The 23,964-nt window shown below is 25.7% G+C and overlaps 2 protein-coding genes across 3 annotated transcripts; one reads left to right on the forward strand and one right to left on the reverse strand.

The window, feature by feature from the left end:
• Window positions 1-436: 436 nt before the first annotated feature.
• LOC129969694 (regulator of MON1-CCZ1 complex-like) lies at window positions 437-2,708 on the reverse strand. The gene has a single exon (XM_056084380.1). It carries the CDS (start codon window positions 2,625-2,627, stop codon window positions 675-677), a length of 1,953 nt encoding a protein of 650 aa, XP_055940355.1. The 5' UTR covers window positions 2,628-2,708; the 3' UTR covers window positions 437-674.
• Window positions 2,709-3,196: 488 nt separating this feature from the next.
• LOC129969244 (phosphatidylinositol 4,5-bisphosphate 3-kinase catalytic subunit alpha isoform-like) lies at window positions 3,197-23,489 on the forward strand. 2 transcript variants are annotated; one of them, XM_056083708.1, is made up of 18 exons: window positions 3,197-3,389; window positions 4,354-4,534; window positions 6,211-6,423; window positions 6,965-7,174; window positions 7,671-7,918; window positions 10,501-10,728; window positions 13,548-13,736; window positions 16,382-16,663; window positions 16,887-17,072; window positions 17,973-18,137; window positions 18,765-18,868; window positions 19,892-20,060; window positions 20,195-20,301; window positions 20,628-20,749; window positions 21,323-21,401; window positions 21,483-21,653; window positions 21,947-22,216; window positions 23,038-23,489. In XM_056083708.1, exons 2-18 carry the CDS (start codon window positions 4,402-4,404, stop codon window positions 23,297-23,299), a joined length of 3,138 nt encoding a protein of 1,045 aa, XP_055939683.1. In that variant the 5' UTR covers window positions 3,197-3,389; window positions 4,354-4,401; the 3' UTR covers window positions 23,300-23,489. The 2 variants fall into 2 exon arrangements, with proteins under 2 accessions (XP_055939683.1, XP_055939682.1); XM_056083707.1 differs by lacking the exon at window positions 3,197-3,389 and adding an exon at window positions 3,411-3,600.
• Window positions 23,490-23,964: the final 475 nt, after the last annotated feature.

Below are 23,964 nucleotides of genomic sequence, written 5' to 3' on the forward strand. Positions count from 1 at the left end.
TCTGATTGTCTGTATATTACATTTCAAACTCAAATATAATTTTCAGAATGAAATAATCTATAAAGACACTGCGCTCAACATAAAAATATATATTTCTTAGAATAATTAACTATACATATAAATATATAATCTTTACATATATTTAACAATAAAATTAATCCATAAAAGGGTATAGCTTAATTATTCTCTATGAATTATGTACATGTATGTAAATAATTTCTTGTATTATTCTGTTAATTAACATATCAATTCCAAACAACATTTCATACATAAATTAGTTTTATCCATTTTAAAATTGTATAAAAAATTTAAATCATAATATTTAGAATTTACATAACTAACTGATATTTGAATTTATAATGTGTTAAACTATGATAAAAGTTTTCAGAAATATAAACTTTCCCAAAGTTCAAAACGGTGATAAATTAATTTATAGAAAACAAAAAGGAGAAAAAAAATTTAAAAACATTTTAGATTGAAGCACTTACATACTTAAAAATCAATATGTCAAGCATTATTCATTCATTAATTTAAGAAAAAAACAGATTTTGAGAATATCTTCTTTAAAAAATAAAAATATTAGAACATTGGAATGACAAAAATTAACTTTAATTAGAGAATTGGCAGATATTGAAAGTTGCAACTTGAATTTAAGACTTAAATTGAGAATCTATTTAATCAAACCCACCATCTAGAGATGGATTTCCATAAAAAGTGTTAAAGTATTTAACATATGCTTCACAGTGTTCCCCTGCTTCAAAATCTGGGGAACCTCTGAGACGAATATTCCTCCGCTCAAAAAATTTATATACAGAATAGAAAATTCTAGGATCTCCAGTTTGTTTGGCAGCTGCTAGATATTTTTGTGCTGACAATCCATCTATTCCACCACAACTTCTAATAAAAGATAAGGCTTGGAGAATCTTCTTCTGTGATAATAGAACCTCAACAATTTCTTCATTAGAATTTTGTAATCTTCTTAACATATCTAAAGCAAGTTGATAAGCAGGTGGATAAACCCCTTGAAGCGACAACATCAAACATACCAACTGTTTTGAATCATTAAGGATTTGATATTGCAAAAACTGATGAAGCTGATAAAACTGTTTATTTTGAACTAATATATTAATGAGTAACTTACACAAATAATGCTGGACAAACTGCTGATATTGAATCAAAGAACGGATATACTCAAGTAAAACAGATATGGAAAATTTGTAATTAACATTTTCACCCTCAAAGACAGAAAAAACATGAGAATACATGTCAGATTGGTCCACCATAGTCGTTGGTCTAAATATAGACACATTCTGAGGACTGTGCTTCTGATCCAATTTTTGTAAATCGATATTATGTCTATACACAGCATTTAACTTATCAAAAATTTTTGCTAACGTAGCAAGAGGTAATGAAGCTCCAGGTAGTATAGCATCATGACAAACTTTTAAAATAAGAGATTTTGAGTTTTGACGCAACAACAAAAAATTAATCAGCAAGCACTTATCTGATATGATATCAATTATAGGTTCATTATTCATAACTACATACCACAAATATCCCAATTTTGGATCAATAATAATATTGGGTTGAAAGACAACCCAGTTAGGAGAGTATAACTCACATCCAATCTCTTGTTCCATAGTTGGGCTATGACTAGGCATTGCTGGGATTTTTATCATAAAAGGTTTAATTGGGCATCTGACAATAGGTGTATGCTCACAGACATAGCCATCTGATTCACAAGGGATCTGTATATCAAACAACATAGATTCTTTAGATGCTTGGTGATGAACAACAATGATATTATTGATAACATTTATTGCAAAACGTCCACTCTTATCTAAACGAAGAATATCAGTTTTACGAGGAGGACCATCTTTCATCATGCTGTAAATAGCAATCTCTGCACCTGGTATCCCTGCTGATCGAGGCTGATGACGTAAAACAAATATACATGTTTTATTATACACTGTACCAATACTAACATCTCTTTCCAAAAGACTTATTTTCTGAGTTTTGGGAGCAGCTGGGAGATCTATTTCAAATTTTGATAACTTATAAACAGAACCTGGTCGGAACTGGAAAGGATGCATGGTGTTGCACAAACTCCCAGAAGATAGCAACAACAAAGAACTTTCTGGATGATAAACGTACCAATTGACTGACACACTGTACATTTTCAAAGACTTTAGAGTATGTTTTTCGGGTATAACTTGAAAATGTTCAATACCACGATCCATGACGAAAACTATTTCATTGACATGTGTCCAAGAAAATCCTAATATTTTCATATTCTTCACCTTACAGCTTTGGGAATATTCAAGATTATCTGGTTCTCCATTGAAGTTGATAAATTCAATGGATTTATAACCTCTTTGAACTGACAGAATCTTTTTGTCAGGAGAAAATTTTATAGACATTACATCTCCCTTATCAACCATGCGAAAGCTATATGATGTTTTGTCCAATAGTCCTTTGACAACAACACCCGTTGTTCCACCAGAGCGAACGGAAAATACTTGCCGATTGGCATCATCATAAAACACATTTGTAAGTTTACTCACAGGTTCAAACCTGACAGCATCTGATCCCAATTCTAAAATGTAGTTATCTTTAGAAGCCAACATTGCGTTTAATGTCAATCTTTACATCAGCAATCACGATTACCTGCCATCCACCTCTGTTTACTTCATTCAAGGAAAAACAATTTTTTTATCTGTCATTACTTCACTTCAATTCTGTAACACGTTTTCCTTTACAGTCGAAATAAATAATTACATAGATAAAAACAGCTGATGGGTTGTCAAACCTCGGGACAATTTTTTTCTGATGGATTTTACTGTCAAATCGATGACTATCGAAATCATTAACTTTTGTACTATATCCAAGAGTTCTAAAACATTAGGAAATTGAAATTAGTAGATGCATTTGACTGCCATCGATCTATAATAAAATGCTAACAAAATCCAAATAACACATTCCAAAAACTTATTATTCTTATTTTAAAGATAGTAACATGTTTTATTCAGCATGTTTATAATCAAAATGAAACTTCAATAGAAAGACATTTGTAGTTCCGGTAGGCTATGCATTTCGCTACGTGACGTCATTCTAACTCAGAAAAACCTTCCCTACTGCTTTGAACTACCAATCAGCTTGCGTCTAGTTCTTACCGTATCTGTTTATGGGATTATACAAATTGTTTTGGTTTTCTATTAGGTCTAAAGCTAGAAATACTGAGTTATAATCGGAACTCGGATTTTAGATTTTTTTTTTTGTGTGTGTGAAATTAAATTATATACACTTCATAATTTTTGAATTACACTATTTCTAAAGAATGATTCTGATATCTAAAAATTTGAATTATTTATTTCAAAGAACAGTTAAATGTAATCAGAAGTCAAGATTATAAACATCATTTTAATCATATTCAACTCTTGTCATATTAAATTCCTTTATGTTTATCTTAGATTATTAACTTTTATATTGCATAAAAATAAGTTAGACGATATTTTTGTAAAATATAATTTTAATTTTCAAATGTTGTTTTTACTGTCATTTGTTAGTAAACCATATTACAGCCGCCAAGTTAATTATTAGGTGGGTTTCCACGCTTTCTTTTAATAGTCGTGAAAATATTAATTTTTTTAATGATATACTGCTTTATAATGGCTGAGTTATGCTTTTTAAAAAATTCTGTGCACTGCATATTAATCACTAGTTTTTTCTGAGTTAATGAAAATATATTTTTCATGAAAAGTATAAAACAATCAAACAAAACTTGTTTAAAATTTGCTTCTTGATTTGTTTTATTTGTTGTTTTTATTTTTAAAACTTATTTTTTTTTTGATAAAAATTAGTTTTTAACTTTCTTTGACATTTTAAAATATTTTTATTTTTAAGAGTTTTTTAAAGCAAATGTTCTTTTTTGAATTATCTGATTGAATGTTAATTATTTATCTATATTTTTCTTGTTTTTTTAATTATTTTTTTATTGAATTTTATCCAGATTTAAATATTGAACACTGAGATTTATAATTTTAAACTTGATATTATAGGGCTAAAATAAAGTTAAATTTTCCCCATTGATAAATTTTTGAGTGAATTGAATGTATTTTATTTTTTTTATATATTAAAGAAAAGTCTTGAGCCAGAAAAATAACTTTTTGGATATGTTTCCAAGTTAATTTTTTCTTTTGTTAAATTTTCATATTTTTTAGTTGATTATAAGAATATCGATTACTATTTAATCTACGCGTTTTCCTGTCATTTTAGTAATTTCACTGAAATTCTTAATTGTTTATTCTTACTTCATAAAACTATTATAAGATTCCATTAAATCAAAAATTTTAGGCAAAATGTTTAACTGAAGGACAAAAACATATCACTAATTGTCAAGAAATGCCACCTTCTTCAGGAGAATTGTGGGGGCATCATTTGATGCCCCCTACCATTACTGTAGATTGCTTAATGCCAACTGGAATAATCATTCCATTAATATGTGTTCGAGATGCTACTCTGGAAACTGTCAAATGTAAGTACTATGTTAAAGAATTTTTTTTCGTTCTAACATTGTATATAGTATCACTGCATTTGTTTATCTAGATCTAGAAACTTATGCATTCTGCATTCTTTGCTTCACTGAATTTTGATTTTTATGTGTAAAGATTTGTATTAATCATGTTTGATTTTTAATTTAATTTCATATTCTTCTCCCTAAGTTTGACTACAGTTTTATTAAGCATAAATTTTGCTTAAAGTATCTGTTTTCCATTATTGTAAAAAAAAAGTCTTTGTCAGTATTGTTAAAAAAATTCCATCTCTTTTTATTGCAATTTTTGTGGATTAAAATGTTATCGAATAATAAAAAAATCTTCACTTATGAATATATATTTTTTGCTTTTTCAAAGCAAATATTTGTGTTGATTAATATAAAAGTAATTTTAATTATTTTTTTAATGTTTCTACAATGATTAGTTATTGGTAAAATTTTATAAAAAATTGTTTAAATAAATTTGAAAATAATAAATAATTTTTTGAATAAAATATTTTATATGTTGTTTGTTTATGCTTGAATAATTTTTTTTTAATATTTTTGATATAAATTGAGAAATAAGTTGAATTAAAAGAAGAAATAATATTGGGACATACAGTAACTTTATTTTATTGGAAAGGAAATTTTGTGGGTAAAATTTCTATAACTTTTATGAAATCTTAACTAACAGTCATTTTAATTATCATAATGACATTAAATCCTAATCGTAATTGATATCAATCCTGATGATAAATCCATATTGAAAATTTTATTCCTGGATTTATTTGCACAAAGGGTGCTTGTATACAATTATTGCTTGATATGTGAATAATAAATTAAGTTGATTTATGTGAAATTTCAAAGTTTTACGAATTCATGCTTGCATAAAATTGTTACATTCTTAATAGGTAGTAATGACTATTTTGTTTAACATGCAATGAGAGATTTGTTTAGAGTACCGTGTTTCTGAAAATATATACTAAATATAAAAATAGTTCTTTAAAAATTTTGTTTGTCGAAATTTTTAAGATACTTGTCATTTTTCTTCCCTCCCATTAATGTCAAGTTTAGCTAAAATTTGATTAGAAATATAATTAAAGTTCTTGTAAAGAGTAATATAGCAATTATTTTTAATATGATTTTTTTTTCACCTTTCTGATTATTTAAAAAATGATAGTGTGTATGTTGTGTGTGAGAGAGAGTAAAGATGGTAGTTTTCCAGTTAGAGAAGGAAAAGTCCTAGATTTTAAATCATTAGTAATAATATTTTCATTGCTTAGTATATTAAATCAAAAAAATTTTGTATTTGATTATATTTATTTATCTTATTTCAAGATTAGCCCATGAGCATTGTTGAAGGAGAGAGAAAAAAAAGGACAATATGTAAAATATATTAAATTTGTTTTGTTGATTTAACATTTTAAGAAGTTTATGATAAAGGCTGATCTTTATGGAAGATTGTAGATAATTGAAACGAAGAAATTTAAAAATTTAATTATTTATTAATGAAACTTTAATGTTTTACTCAGTATTTGCAAGAGAAGTTTTCAGGTATTGCAAAGTTACTATTTTCTTAAAATAAACTAAAGTGTAATTTCATGATAAAATTTTTTATTGTACTTATAAAAATATTTTTATTTATTATTTTTTTAAAAAAAAGCTTCTTCTTTTCATAGCTGATTTGTGGCATGAAGCTAAACGATATCCTCTTCACCATAAATTGGCTGAGCAGATGTCTTATATATTTGTGTCTGTCACACAAGATGCAGAGATTGAAGAATTTTATGATGAGACTCGACGTCTTTGTGATCTGCGATTGTTTCAACCAATTCTCAAAGTGGTTGAGCCAAAAGGCAATAAGGAAGAAAAAATGCTCAATTCTGAAATAGGTATAAAAAATTGTTCATTCATGTACTCCATTTGAATTACAAACAATATTTTCTTTTAGTCAAATCAAAATTTATTACCATTAATTGGAGTTCTGGACATGTTAATTTGTCTAGAATATTTTGATATCAGATTTTTAAATATTAATATTAAATATTTTGCATTAAAAATTTTTCATTTATTTTCACTATAATATGGCCAGGAAAATAATTATTTTTATGATTTATTAGTTAAAAGATTTTTATAAATCATTAAGATAATGAAACTTTTAATGTTTTTGGTCTGTTAACATGTCTAAACTATTTTTAAAAGCAAAATTATTCAATTGTAAAATTAAAAACTGCCCAGGAATAATGCGTAATATTTTCCAATTTTAAATTTTAGTTAATTTTATTATATTATACCTTTTCTTATTTTAGAATTATTGTATGATTTCATTACAATTGTTTAAAGTCTATAAAATAAATTGATATATTTGATTTTTAAAGTAGCAGAAAGATAATGTTTTTGATTTTTAAATAAAATTTCCTGTTACTTTTAAAGGTTTGGCAATTGGAATGCCTGTTCATGAATTTGATGAAATGAAAGACTCAGAAGTTATTGATTTTCGTCGAAGCATTTTAAATGTTTGCAAAGAAACTGTTGAAATCCGTGACTCAGGTGCAGAAGACAAACTTGCATCCTATGTGTATCCACCAGAGATAGAAAGCTCTAGAGAATTTCCACCCAGTCTTGAAAGAAAATTAGACAGAGGTATGGTTTGTGCAATTTTTTTTTTTTTTTTTAAATAAAATAGAAACACAATTATTTTTTCCCCAAGGATATGAATTTAAAAATAAAATGCAGTTTTTTTCAGTTTGATTATGTACTAAAGATACTCTTATTTTACTATAAATGTATATATATCTTCTCCCGTGAAAGTAAACTTGTATTTCTTGAAAAGCATCTTTAATGTAGTTAAGTCTATATTAATGCCAAACTCTGTAAGGTTAGGAAACAAAATTTGTGATTTTCTATTAACTTTTTAATTTATGAACTATTAATTTATAAATTATTGTTATTTAATTTTATTTTTTTATTATTAATTTATGAATTTTTAACTTTTTAATTACTTTTTTATTATAAATGTAATAATTATTTTGTTAACAAAGGGATGATATTTCATGCAGGCAGTTTCCATGTTTAGTTTCAAATATTATAACCTAATGCTAAAGTACCCTTGTTTATATACTTTACTTTCTTTATATAGGTTTAGTAATTGTGTGTGTTTGGGTACTTTCACCAACTGGGGAGAAGCAGAAATACACTGTTAAAGTTTCTAAAGATGACTACCCTGAAAGTGTGACACAAGAAGCTATTTTGAAAAAACTAAAGTGTATGAAACTTACTAAAGAACAACAAAAGGAACGTGCTAGAGAGCATCAGCATAGTTATCTTCTTAAAGTGTGTGGAATTGATCAATATTTATTAGAAAGATTTCCTCTGTCGCAATACAAGGTTAGTATTCTATGAAATTTTAAGATTTATATTTATTTATATCAAACCTTTCTTTCTACACTATGGATTTCTGAAAAGAAAAAAATACTGATGTTTACAAAGATTGGTATAATGCCTGAGTTTATTTTTAAAATTTACTTTATAACTTTGATATCTTGGTAAAAAATTTTCCGATGGAAATGTGGGGGTGAAAAATTTTGCCAGGATAAAAGACTGATAATTATAAAGTATCTGCTTAATGTATAACCATATGAATTGTTAATCATTATATCTAGGAAATGTACCCATCTAGACCTGCTATTATCTTGTTAACAATATCTTAGATTTGATTATCACAAATTAATTAGCAAAAACTGTAGTAGAAGATTTCATGTACATTGTCAGACCGTTTAAGAAATATATATATATATATATATATATATATATATATATATATATATATATATAATATTAGTTGCTGCACACTTTAAATATATAGCAACAATAGAAGTTTTGCTTCTTTGCTATGAGATCTTCACTATACATGGTTTCATGAACACTCAAATCAAAATTAACTAATAAATTGAAATTGAAATAAGTAGTAAATATTAATGAAATAAAACAAACAATAAAATACAATTCCTAGTAAAAAATGATTATGAAAGGAAATATTAACAATAATCTTCAATTTTGTCTTCAAAAGAAAAATATAAGAAATCAGGATAAATATAAAATAATAAAAATTGCAGGCATTTCATTGACTTGTAGCTCATTCACCAGCATTAAAAAAAAAATTGTAAATAAAATGTGAAGTTTTTGATCCTATAGCTAATTTTTATATGTGGTCAGGTTTATTTACATACCACTAAATCTTTCAGTTGAAGCATTAAAAAAAAAAAATGATTTGTTTGGCAGCCTGACAGAAGTTGGGATTTGTGCTTCTAATAATGGCTTAAGATAAATGGGTAGATACTTTTTTAACTCATCCCAGCATTACAGATTTTATTGGGCATTTCTATTATAGATGAATGATATATCAATTATAGTGATTACCAAAAATTATATAATATTTTTATTGTATCACTGTCTTATTACTGATTATAGGGCCCCATTCAAAAAGTAAAAATTTTTATTAAATTAATTTTTGAATAAAAATTTTCTGGTTGATGTTTTTTTTTTTTTTTTTTTTTTTTTTGTGTGTGTGTGTGTGTTTATACTATATTGCATGTTATTGGTATTATACATATACCATAAATGAGGAAAAGCTCAGGCAAGAGAATCACAGGCAAGAGAATCACAGGCAAGAGAATCGTATGGATCTTTTAAGAAGAATGTGCTTGGCTGGGCAGTTTTTATCCCTTCACTCGGAGTGTGGGAACTTGTCGGCTTTTAGCTGATTCAGCAATTTTAGAACTTGCGTTGAGTTAATTAAATATAAGAAGTGGAATGAGATCAGGAAATAAGAGAATATTTTAGAATGAAGTTGATATGTGCTGAATTAAGCTAAGAATTAGGAAATTAATTAAGTTTAAACTAGATTTTAAAATATCATTACATATATATGTTAGCATTTTCACAAAGGAATCTAGATTTTTCCATTAGCTTTAAATGTATGTTGTAAACATGATATGGTATTTAACAATGTAATGTTATTATATTTATCCCTCTTGGTGGAAATTTAGTTGATTCCATTACATGTCCAATTTGAAAATGCTCAGCATGAATGTATTCTTTATCAATGCTAAATCAAAAAAATAGTATCATGCTAATGACAAATTAAAAAAATGCTATTATTTGGTAATGTGATGAATTAGAGATTATTCTTCCAGTAATTTGAAGAAGCTTATTAGGAACAGTAATCAAATTAAAATGGAATTATAGACCCAAACAATTAGTTCTAATTGAAAAAAGTGCATTTTTTTTTTAATTTAAAAAAAATATATTGTTTATGTTTATAATGTTTTAAAAATGCTGCTTTGCTGTTCTTTCATTTGACTTGATTAATTTTTTTTTTAAATCCAGATAACTTAACTGGATTAAAAGTCAATTTAAAGGTAAAACTGAAGAATTCTAATATGTATAGATTTTTTCCACCTATGTCTGAGGCCTTCTTTATTTGTTTAAGTGCATTTATTCCTTTTGAAAGTTCATTTGGACTGATTTTTTTTAATAAACTATTAAGATTGGAAGGATGTAAAATCATTAATGAATATGTCATTTAAAATTCCAGTTATTTGGCAATTTTGATTAGTACCGAGTTTGAACTATCTATTGTCAGTTGCAAAACAATTATTAAAAACATATTTTAAATGGAAAACATTCAAACTAAAAAATAATCTGTTTATTAATTATTATATAGAAGAGTAGAACATCTATGCTTATTATTAATGAAGTAATTTTATTTTGGATATATTTATTCTGCTGAAGTGTTTAAAAGAGTTCCATAAAATTTTTCTTTCATTTTATATAAGTAGATTTATTCTGAAAAAGTAAATTTAATGAGTATTTTATAATTAATCTTTTTTTATGTATTAGTTGATCTAAATAATATAAATTTATAGTGCCATGTTTTTTAAATCAAAAGTATAATCCATTTTTTTTAGTATGTTAGAAATTGTATTGCCAAGGGTGAAATCCCTCAACTAATGTTGATGTCCAAAGAAGGGGTGTGCAATTCTCTCCCTCACTGTGAATTTAGGATGCCTTCTTTTTTACGCCGTGCTCCACCACCACCAACCAATGAAGAATGCATATCCCTCTGGAATGTTGATGCTATGCTGAGGATAAAAGTTCTGTGGGCCACTTATGTAAATGTCCGTGATGTTGATAAAGTAAATAGTTATTTTTTTTATGTTTATAAATGCATGCTATATATATATGTATCTGTGTAGACATATTTTAGCAAATATGTTGCTGAAAAGAAGAAACTTTTGAAATTATAAAACTTTGATTTATTCCATCCCGGGGGCATAATTTGTACAAAGCAATTAGTGATGCATCAATCTACAATGCAACACAAGAACAGAAGAGACCAAAATTTTTCCCTTCAATGATTTTACTGTGATGCTTTGTTAGGGATTTCTTTGATACATTTAGTCTTAGGAAAGAGAAATTTAGGTATCTTTAAAAAATGTTGCAAGCATTAAAGATTTTTATCCTTTCACTCAAAGCATGAGAACCTGCTGAATTCAGCAGTTTTACAGAGCATATGCAGAATTATTTAAATTAAAAAGGGGGGGGGGATTGGACCAGGAAATAAGAGAACATTTTAGAATGAAGTTTATATGATCTAAATTGAAGATAAAAAGAAAATTAATTATGATTTAAATTAGATGAAGTATCATTATATATATATATATATATATAATATTATTAAATGGGTGTTTTTATTTGTGTCAAAATTTTTATAATTTTTAAAATATTATTATAAACATATTTTTGTCTATTAATTTATGTTTCAGGAAACAATTCTACAAAATCTTTTTGTACATTTTTTGAGCTTAAAAAGATTTGCTGAAATGCCTGATTATTGATTGTTTAATAATCAGCTAGTTAGGTAAAAATATTGGCAATGCTTATTTTTTAAAATTATATTGTGAAAGATATTTAAAACCATGTTACTTTATTAGTCTTTTCTGTTTGTTGTGTACATGAAGCTATCTAAATGAATCAAGTCACATGACATTTGTATTAAAATAAGTATCATCTGTGCAATTTAACATTCAGTTGTCCACTGTCTTGAAAATTACTGTTCTTTCATTTTCCTATTCAGCCATATCTTATTCATACATATTTTTTAAGTATGTATGCCTGATTTTCATTTTAAAATGATACAATGCATATTATTTGTGTTATATCAGTTTGTATAATGTTATATTAGCCAGATTTGAAAATACTTAAATAATTGTTTATTAATCAAATATAATCTTACATTATATTGGATGTATTATTTGGAGAATTTTTTTAATCAACTTCAAAAAGTTAAATAAAACAAGATTCACATTGACAGTGCCAACAGACATAGAAACATAAGCAGAATTTTTACACCCTAACTTCAACAATGAAAAAAATATTAAAGAAGAAATAAATTAAATATTAACTAGATATTCATAGAAACAATGAATCCATTTCAATTTCAGTGTTACAGTGAAAAATAGTGTTACAAATTATGCATAAAAATATTTTTACAAAAATCAGCAAAATTAAAGAAAAATTGCAGGCCAACTAAAAAATAAATTATTAATCTAAAAAAAATGCACACCATAGTTCTAGCCTTAACTGAAAGTATCACTAAAATGATAATTTTTTTAATTTAAGATGTTGTAAAAATTATATTTGTATGGTAATACTTCTAAATATTATCAAAAGTGCCCAAAATTTGCTTAATTTTTAGTTAGCTAAATTTTTTTAAAAATTGCTGCTTTCAAATATTTTTTTCCAAAAATATCCTTCCTCCAAACTATGTATCAAAGTCAATGGTTCTCATATGCTCTGTGCAAATGGTCACCCCATAGCTGCACCAAAAAGCACAACAAACATTCTCTTTTATTTTTTGTAGATTTATAATTCTAATTAAACTAAAAAATATATTTTTTAATAAGTATGAAATAAATCATTAACATTTTATGTTTAAAATAATAGATAAATTTTATTTTTAAAAAAGTCAAATTGCATTAATTTATTTTTTAGTCAGATTTATTATCTGGTTTAAAAAAATTATCATCATAACTTACTGATCAATATTTTTAACTTTTTTGAAATATATTTATAATTTTGTTTAATTTACAGCTTATTTTACCATTCTTACAATCCTCTTTTTATTATTCAAAAGAAATGGCATTTTGAAATATGTTCACAAATTATGTACTTGTAAAAATATTTACAAGTTTTGTCTTGTAAAATGCTTGAAAATTCTGTGGTCAACATTAAAAGTTTATTAGCACAGAGGCCTTTAATTAGCAGCTTTATTTATTTTTTGTAACAGATATTGTGAAAGTCATACTTCTATCTGCATGTTAAATCCCCTATCTACCTATTTTATTATAGATCATATTTTCAATAGAATTGGTTGAAAGAAAACTATGCGAGAGTAAATATGAATTTGATCCTTCAATTAGAAAATTAAATGTAATACTAATTAATTATGAAATATTAGGAACAGTTATATATATTTTTGTAAATAAAAATATGAGATTTTTGTATATATATAAAAAAAGCTATTAAAAGTTTTGTTTTGTAAACTTGTATTGTAATAAAATTATCAGTGCCTTATAATTCTGATTATGAAAAAGCTATTTTTCTTGAAGTTACAAAATTAGTTGAAGAATAAGAGTTAATTATTATTCTTTTCAAGATCCTGCAACCAGTTTTTTCAGACAATTTAACTTTCCGAAGGGATAATATGTTGTAAGATGTGAGCATTTATGGAATTCTTTGTTATACCTTGACATTGACTTCTGTCCTGTTAGATACATTTTCTTTTATCTCACCCTATTTTGTCAAAATAAACTCCTGCTGCATGTAACAAAAGCATAGGGTGTTTCTATATCTGAAAATTGATTATATATGGCTTTAAGAATAATATGCCCCCAAAATTCTAAATGTTTTTCAAAATTCTATATATCTTATAATGTATTTTTTAAAAATTTAGATATATGTGAAAACTGGTATATTCCATGGAACTGAACTTTTGTGTCCAACACGTGATACATCTCAGGTTGTCTTCTCCAATCCTAAATGGGAAGAATGGCTTGAATATGACTTATTTGTTCCTGACATTCCTCGTAGTGCTCGGTTATGTCTTTCAGTATGTAGTGTATCTCGTAGAAAGAGGAGAGAGGTAAGATGCTGAAAAATATCTAATAAAAATATTCATATTATTTGAAAATCAGATTTATTTTAATTTATAGCCTCAGAAGACCTTCAGATTTGATGATAATTTATGAATTTTTAGGGTTTTTTTTTTGTTTTTTCTCTAGCTCTCTCTTTTGACTCTATAAAAAATAAAAATGATTTTTATTTGACAAATTCTATTTGTTGTGGAAGTTTTGGTTATGTAATGTATAATATTTTATTTTGCACCTTTGTAGTACAGCTTGCATTGTTTGTTAGATTGCATTCACAATATTTTTTGAAAAAGAAATTATCATCATCAAAAATAAGTACATTACAAGATTACTAATTAAGTCATTTCTTTATTTTCAACATTGATTTTATACTTTAAGGGAGAATAATTTTTTAAAATGTTGAATAAAAAAAGATAAGTCACAAATGCTTTCCTTGCTTTACAGGATTATCATCTTAAAAGTGATGCCATTAATATTTCATCTCTCTTTTATTTATTTCACAAAACATTGCAATAAAATGTAGTAAGAAACAAATTATTATTAGAATATCTATTCTTGAAATCCAGACAGTGTAATAATGAAGTTATGCTTTTTTTTTTGTTAAATAATACATACAGTTTTAGAGAACATTAAAATTTTTTTTTATTATAGATCATCCTTCATAATTAAATTATAATTAGTTCTGATACTACTAATAATTTTTTACCAAAAAATGAAAAAAAAAAAAGAAATGCTTTCCATATATGTATGCATTGTTTTATATATCAAGAATGAGCTATTATGTTAAAACCAATAATTTAGTGGCTGTTAGATGTATGTGTACAACCACCCATATTAGAAAGTTTTGTACTATTAACTAATTTTACACAAGAAAAAAAAAGTTTTGTTTTTGATATTAAAAAAGTTTGTGTATATATATATATATATATATATATATATATATATATATATATATATATATATGTAATATTATTTGTGGTGAAGCATGATTCAGTTTGAAGGCAATGAAGATACTTTTAATTTCGTGACGTCGTTTTATTTCTTTTTGAAGAAGCAAGCATATGTACAAGCGACGAGCACACAGAACGACACAGAAAGGAATGAGGGAAGAGCTCTCGGACATTTTATCCCTGGTCTTATATAACCTATGAATCTGATAGGGAAAACATTTCTTCACAGTGCTAATGTATTATGAGATTTCGATAAGGATTTTCATTACAGGCGCCGAGAAGGTAGGGGAAACAAAGGGAGATTTTAAAAAAGAATTTGCTTGATCAGCGGTATGTTATCTCTTCACGCGTAGTGTGGGAAAGTTAGATTTTAGCTGATTCAACAATTTAACAAAGCTTCTCTTGAATTAATTAAGTAGAGACAGTGGAATTGGATCACGAAATAAGAGAATATTTTAGAATGAAGTTACTATGGGCTAAATTAAGATGAAGTTATTATGAAAATTAATTAAATTGAAATTAGAGTTAAAATATCATTACATATATATATATATATAATATCTTCTAATATGTGCCTTTTCATGTTCACACATCTATGATAAAGCTGTCTTTAGTATCATTACTTTCAAATATTTAAAAAAAAAAAATTAATTAATGGCAATCTTCCCAAATCTTGCAAAAATTTAAATGCAACTTAGCAAGATTTAATGAAATCAAAATTTGTCCTTCAACTTTTTTTTTTTCTTTAGGATCTTCATGATGTAACTATTACAATATTTATTTAAAGATAATATATTTAAATTGTATCTATATTTCATTTCTGTTGTAAAATTGTAATGGTCTTAGCAATTACCATTGTATCTACAGAATAGATAGAAAATAATATTAATAAAAGTTGGTATCTAGTATTAATCAAGAACAATTAATTCACTTTCTTACTTATTTTAGTTATTAAATTCAAATCAGCCCAACAATTAAATCATGATGTTATTAATAGATTTGTTATAAAGCATACATACCATATAATATTTGCATATATAAATAAAATAAAATATTAAAACTTTATTCTGGAAATTCATATACCAAGTTGTATTTAATATTTATCAAGCAATTATTTTTCATTTGATTTATTAACAATAACTTGTGTGATTAAATGTTAACTGTATAAAAATTTGTTATGCATTCCTTAAACCTTTACTAGACCAATCTATGGAATATAATAAATTGTTTTTTGTTATGAAATATGTTTTTAAACCTGAAAGTAAATTTTGTACCAAGCCTTTTTCTCCCCCTGGTTAATCTTGCATGTAATGGCAATTTTAAATCTCTCTCTCTCTCTCTCTCTCTCTCTTTTTTTTTTTTTTTTTGTAATTAAAATATACTTAAATCAGATATTTTCTAGAAAGATTGCTATTTTACAACTTGTTCATTTAAAATATTTTCTGCAAACTGATGCTTTTGGTATTTTTGTTATGTTATTGAGATAAATATAATAGTCCTTGTATTTTAGAAACTTGGTCAAATTTTCTATCAAACCTCATGTTTTCAATTGCTTGTATATTTTGTTAGTTATAATTAAATATATTTTTGTTAATCTCAAAATATAATATATAAGAACATATTATTTGTATTTAATAATCAGCATAATTTTAAATACATTTTTTAATCTTCATGTATTTCTATTTCAGGAACATTGTGCAATTGCATGGGGCAATATAAACTTATTTGACTATAAAGATCGACTCTTGTCTGATCGTGTTAGTGTTCATTTATGGGCTATGCCAAAAGGAATGGATGAACTTTTAAATCCAATTGATACAACTGGATCTAATCCTAATAGAGACTCTCCATGCTTAGTACTTGAATTTGAAAGATTTAGCAGTACTGTTGTATTTCCAACTATGGTGGAAATAGAAGAATATGCAAATTTTGTTTCCAAGCTTGATGTGCAAGAGGAAAGTAAAAGAATGGTAAGTTTATTGTTTTAGTACTATATATACAATCATATAGTTTGCATTTTCATTTAAAATCCTTATATTTAAAATAAAATTTAAATTGCAAAAAAACTCCCTTGAAAACACATAATTTTTATATTGTAATTACTGATTTAAGCTATATTAATGAAATTTTAAATTTTAGGTATATTAATGAAATTTTAATTTGAATTAAAAAAAAATTATTTCTCTTTTCTAGCCATCTGATGCTCAGTCAGAATTTGAAACATTGAAGGAAATAATTGAAAAAGATCCATTGTCAGAAATTTCAGAACAAGAAAAAGAACTTTTATGGAGGCTGCGTCGTGAATGTATGGCTATTCCAGATTCTCTGCCTAAACTTCTTGAGGCTGTAAAATGGAATAGTAGAGATGATGTTGCTCAGGTTTTGTATTATTAGAAATTAAGCACAAATTTAGAATTTAATTACAGATTACTAATTTGTGTTTAAATATCACTATGGTACAACTGCTTTAAATTAAGAAAATAAATATTTACATATATTTATAACATTTATTGCAGAATATAATTGAAAACATCTTTATTATTTTTTATTTCGATTATTGAAAAAAATATTTTTTGATTAAAAATTTATGCCTGCATACTTGGAGAAAAGATTTTATGTTTTGAACAATTTTGTAAGAAAGAAATTAAAATATAATTTTCTACAAGTTATTTATCTTCATGCTGCACTTAAGATTAATTTTTAAAAATTTTGTTAAATATTGTGTAATTCTGAAAATTACACTTAAAAAATTCCTATACATATTTAAAATATCTTGAAGTAAGAAAAGTTACTGGAACTTTTTACAGTCATTTGTCACATTTATTCTATCTGTAGGACTGTATAGGATAAGTATTTTAAGTTGCTGCTTTAATATATATATATATATGTGTAATGGTAATATACTGTTTAATGAATAATTATAATTCTCTTTGTAGAGAAAGGCATTAGTTTCATTTAAAGGTTTGACTGTAGTACTGATACACCATGCAATATATAGTGCCAATGTAACCATTAAATTAGTTATTTAAATGCAAAGACATTCGAATCACCTCTTTAATTAGTAATAAATATGATTTATCAGCTTATTTGATAAGCCATATTTATTTCTAATTATAATAATTATAAGTCTATTTTTCTAATAACTCCAAATTTCAAGATTTCAAATAAGTAATGTTTATGATCTGGAACCAGTTAGCTGCTATAGTAATTCACTTCAATATTAAATTTCTCTTACATTTTTTTTTTTTTTTTTTTTACAATGGTATCTTTCTAACATAGATGTATATGCTGTTTAAAGAATGGCCTCAGGTTTCACCAGAAGTGGCTCTAGAGTTGCTTGATTGTAAATATGCTGATAAAGTTGTTCGAGACCATGCTGTATTGTGGTTGAATTCTGGTCTAACTGATGACCTTATGTCACAATATTTGCTTCAACTTGTACAGGCAAGTTCTAAATTTAATATTCACTAAGTTTTTAAATCTAACTGTTTATAATTTTATAAACCAAATACTTCAACAGAATTTGGGTAAAAGTTTTGAATGAATAAAAACTTTGTTACATTTCTTTTAAAGTTATGTTTTTCTTAAATAAACCCAGTTTATAATTTGTAATTTTTTGAAAACTTTATAATTTTATAAAAACTTTTAGTCATCTCCTCCAAGTCGAAATTTGATAATCCTCTCAAAGACTAAAGTCTAAAATTGTATTTATTTAAGTATATTAATAGTATAATCTATGTTTTAAAATTCAAATATATAATTGACATTTACTTTTTAAATATATTTGTTATCTTAAAAGCAAAGACAACAACAATGGCAATGAATTTAAAAAGTAGATGCCAAAGAACTTCAAAGCAATTTTACAGTTTTAACAGTCTACATCTTGATACACTTCTATAAAATTTGTATTTACCCAATAGTTAGAAAAAAAAATTGCAGCTGTAGTATTAAAAAAATTATTAATAATCTTTAAATTTTGTTAATACAATTTCAAAAAAAGAATATTTTAAGTTGTCACTTACATAATTTTGCATTTTTTAAAAAATTCAATTATCTTACTTCAACCCATAGGTCATCAAGTACGAATCTTACTATGATAATAATCTTGCTAAGCTTCTTCTTAGAAGGGCTTTATCAAATAGAAAAATTGGGCATTTCTTTTTTTGGCATTTAAAGTAAGTATACTTATTCAATGATTTTCATTAATAAAAAAGATATCTTTAATTACAACTGATTTTCAGTTTTATGTATTTCATGTATTTTAATTTAATTTTTATTGCATACTTTTATTACAGCCAAAGAATAGTAGTACTATTTTGCCAATACTTAATCAGGTTATAATTAGCATTAAAATTATCATTGGTAAATTCTGAACTGTTTTGAAATTTATCACAATAGTTTGTTTGTTCGTACTTTTGATATTTTCATCATGATCTATAATACTTTTGAATTTTTTAAAAATTAATTAGGACAATTAAGGTATAAAAAGACATCTCCATACAAAATTTTTAGTTATTTTCCTATTGGCTAATAGTTGAAGGTCATAGCATTATGAGAGACATTGCTCATTTAAACAAATATTTGCATTTATTTAAGTTTTATATATATAATAGAAAATAACTTTCACAAACATAAAAAATATATTTATTCAGAAAATATTGTAATAATTCTAGATCTAGGACATCAGTGCTTAATGTATTTATGTCTATTTAGTATGTTCACAATCGGCCATGGTTTTCATTAGACTCGTAAAATAAAAAGAAGCCTTTGTACAAAATTATTGAAAATTTAATTTTTGAATTAATTTCTTTTATAATTTGGTTTGTTATTGACTATTATAAAATGGGAGTTCTAATAAATAATTTTTTTTTATAATATTACATGAAAGAGTATACTTTTTCTGGTATGTGTGTTAGAATAAATCCGATTTATTTTGTAAGAAATTTAGGATTTTTTAAAAAATTATCTTTATAGTTTTAAAGATTTCATACATCATATTAAGACACATATGATGATTGAAATCATTCTGTGCTTTATTTCTCATTGATTGAATTAGTATTTTGAATAATATATATTTAAAGATTTGTTCTACAATTTGTCCATTTGTAGGCGATTTAGATATTTTGTTTATATTGTGAATCTGCTTAAATAATGAGCTTGTATATTAGTAAATTATATAATTTTGGTTTTTGTTCTAGGTCAGAAATGCATGATCCATCTGTAGCAGTTCGTTTTGGTTTAATGCTTGAGGCTTATTGTAGAGGTGTAGGTTCGCATTTAAAATCCATAGTAAGACAAGTGGAAGCACTTGAAAAGCTTACGAAACTTACTGATACATTGAAAGCAAGAAAAGATGAAACTCAGAAGGTAAATTTTATTATTATAGTTCTAAAATTCTACTTCACAATCTTTGTTACTATTTAATAATTTTAAATTTAATTAATGTTATTGGTATTTGGCTTGGAACTTTTTATTGAATAATTCTTTTACACTGTTTACAGGAGAGGCTAAAATTTTTATATGAACAAGTGCAACAAGCTGACTATTTAGAGGCTTTGCAGAATTTTCCATCTCCTCTTAATAATAATCATGTTCTAGGAAATCTCATGTAAGTAAATAACTATAGCAACAGCTTTGTAAGTAATATATTAAATGATATATTATTCTTTTTCAGTTACTTCATATAAGCTTCAATGTTAGCCATTTTTGCAAATGTCTTCTAATAAACATTCAATTTTAAAAAAAAATCAGTAAATTATCTGCAGCATATAAGAATTACCTATGTTTAAATCATTAAGGTAGGATAAAAATGGTTTTAAATATGTCAGAGTTGAAATATCCATAAAAGTAAAATTTTTTAATACATGCACAAAACATTTTTTATCAAATTTCTATTTAAATAGCTTAATAATTTTAAATCTTGATTTCTTATAGTGTTGAAGATTGTAAAATACTCGATTCTGCTAAACGCCCCTTGTGGTTAGTTTGGCTGAATCCAGATCCTATGGCAGAATGCTTATTTAAATATAATTCTATCATTTTCAAAAATGGAGATGGTAAGTATAATTTTTCATTTAATAGTAAATGTATTGAACTAATGATCTTAAAATGATTAATTCATTAATTTTCTTCTATAAACAGTCAAAATTTAAATCTTGAATAATTTGTATTTATTCTCTATATTCACTCTTAGTTTCTTACTCATACAGTTTCATTCAATAAATGATTGCTGTGATTTATAATTTGTTATTGTAAAAAAAAATATATAGATCAAATTCATTGTTTATAGTTATATTTGTAATTGTGAATTGCTATGAATCATACCTGCAGTTTTGTTAAAATAAGGATAAGAAAATCAAAGCATTCATAAATTTTGTTTAAAGGGTTTCCAGTTATTTTTTTATGTTACTGGTTTAAACTTTTAATTTTATTTTCTTGCTCTAGCCCAGAAAATTTTTCAACATTCTAATTATTTAAATACAAATTTGTCAACTAATTTATATTTTATCAATAAATTATCATAAATTAATCTATTCTTTTTATTTCTATGAAAGAAATTTCTTTTAATAAATGACTTTTGCCATTCACTTTTTCATCTATGCTATTAAAAACATCTAATTTCAATGCAGATCTTAGGCAAGATATGCTGACATTGCAAGTCATACGCATCATGGATTCTATATGGCAGAATGAAGGTTTAGATATGCGGTATAAACTTTCTTTTATCATCTTTTAAAAGATAACATATAACAATATTGCAAGGCTTATTTTATAATTTTTCTATTATAGAATGATGCCATATGCTTGTTTAGCTACTGGAAAAGATGTAGGTATGATTGAAGTAGTGAGAAATGCTAAAACTGTGATGAATATTCAGAGAAAAGGAGGGAGAATGGCTGCCTTTCAAGTCGATTCTACTCAACTTCATAAATATATCAAAGAAAAAAATAAAGGAAGTAGGTAAGCATATTTCTTTGTACAGTGACAATTATATGCATCCATGAATTCGAAAGATGATTAAAATTTTAATGAAATATTTTGGAAGACTATAACCTTTTATTTGTCCAGACTAATAGCCTTTTCAGAAACAAAAATTGTTATCAAAATTAATATTGGTTATCAATTTTTTTTTCCTTACAAATCTTATGCAGTATTGTTTAAGAATAGAGCTATGCAAGATGGATTTATATTCAAATAACTACAACATTAATTTTTATATGTTTTAAAATTTTCTAATCTTCTTTTTCTTGAAGGTATGATCAAGCAATTGAAACATTTACTCAATCCTGTGCAGGATACTGTGTTGCTACATTTATTCTTGGAATTGGTGATAGGAATCCTGATAACATCATGGTAAATGAGGAAGGTCAAATATTTCATATTGATTTTGGACATTTCTTGGGACATTTCAAGAAAAAATTTGGCATTAACAGAGAAAGAGTTCCTTTTGTACTTACTGAAGATTTTCTGTATGTCATTGCTAAAGGTGCTGAAAATCCCAAGAAAAGTAAAGAGTTTCAAGCGTAAGTTATTTTTAAGATAAAATATGAAATTTCTTTTATCTTAATACCGATTTTTAAGTGCTTCTTATAAAATTTTAACTGCAACTGCATTTTTATCAAGCAAGTCAGTATTTACATTAAAGGAACATCTTAGATTGTACTGTATAAAACATTTCATAAATGAATGCATGTAATTTTATCTGAAATTTATCTCCATGGTTTTACACTAATTTAAGCAGAATTCTTAACTGTCAATGCTCAGTAAGATTTTTATTCTCAGCAATACTATGACTCAAGATATTTTGCTTTCATCTTATTTGAAATAGCATCCATCATAATGGTTTTTCTGAATAAATTAATTCTGTAACTATGTTGCCAAACCAGTTTTTACAGAAAGTATTCGAGAAGTTAAGAAGGAGGTAGGAAACAGGTTCCACCTAGTTCAAAGTTACAGGTTTAAGTCCTTTTTAAAATCAACTGTATATGTAGGCCAGATTCTTGTGTAAGTTTAGATAGTGGGCATTTGCTTAGGTGTCATCCAGCAGCTATTCAGATTTACTAAATAAACCATACTTAAGAATTTAAGAATGTTTCATTCAACCATTTGTTTTAATCATTACTATCATACATGATTTCAACTATATTACCATAGCAATTTTAAAAGCAATAATGTAACAAAATTGCTCAAAACTGCCTGTCATCATCTAGTTGTATTGTTACCTTAACCCAATGTGTTCGACTTTTGAAAATTATGATTGATAGGCTAAACGAGTTAGAAGTCTTGACAAATCAAAAACACAATATATATTTCACATCATTTAAAAATATTTTCCATTTATTAGGTTTATGCAACTGTGTGGAAAAGCTTATCTCATGCTAAGAAGGCATGCTAATTTATTGATCACTCTTTTCATCATGATGTTGTCAACTGGCATACCAGAACTGCAGTCTATGAATGACATTGGATATCTGCGAAAAACTCTGCAGGTGGAAAAGACAGAAGAAGAAGCACTTGAATATTTCCAGAATCAATTTTTTGAGGCTTATGGTGGTGCATGGACAACAAAACTGGATTGGTTTTTTCACAGTGTAAAACATCTGTGATTTTTTTTTTTTTTTATTGCAATCATAAGGTTACCTAGTCACTTTTCTCTCTCTCTGAATGGTGTAAAAAAAGCATTCAGGTTTTTTTAATAAAATCATATTCATAAACATTTTTCATTGTTATCTAGGGCTTAAAAGATTCAGTTGAAGATTGACGATGAATTTACATATCCATACTTTTTGAATTTGTTTATGGTTTTTAATAAATGTTATTGGATGTAAATGGATTCATTTATAAGTAATAATAATTTACATCACAGAAAGTTGTCTTATTGTATCAATAACACATTTTTACAGTTCAAAAATAACACCATGTAACCTTTTTAACAGAAAAAAAAAAACTTGGTGACCATAAGTCTAAAGGTTTTTTTTTTTGTAACAATATATGCACAAGGAGAAAAAAAAAATCAATAAACATACTAAAATTTTTATATATTGTAATTCTAACATTTCCAGTCACTAGTTATCTTACAGAACACTTGTGAATGGTTTGCTTTAAAATATTTGCAAGAGAAAAAAATTAAAGATGTTAATTAACAGCTGTTAGTACAGACTTTTGATAATGGAAATATAATTACTTATTGTTGAAAAAAATAGTGTAAAATAAGTTTTAATGTATTTGACAATTCCACATGATTAAAAATAATTCAGATTTTTGACTCTAG

This window comes from Argiope bruennichi, chromosome 5 (genome assembly GCF_947563725.1).
Source record: "Argiope bruennichi chromosome 5, qqArgBrue1.1, whole genome shotgun sequence".
In the NCBI taxonomy this organism is placed as follows: Eukaryota; Metazoa; Arthropoda; class Arachnida; order Araneae; family Araneidae; genus Argiope; species Argiope bruennichi.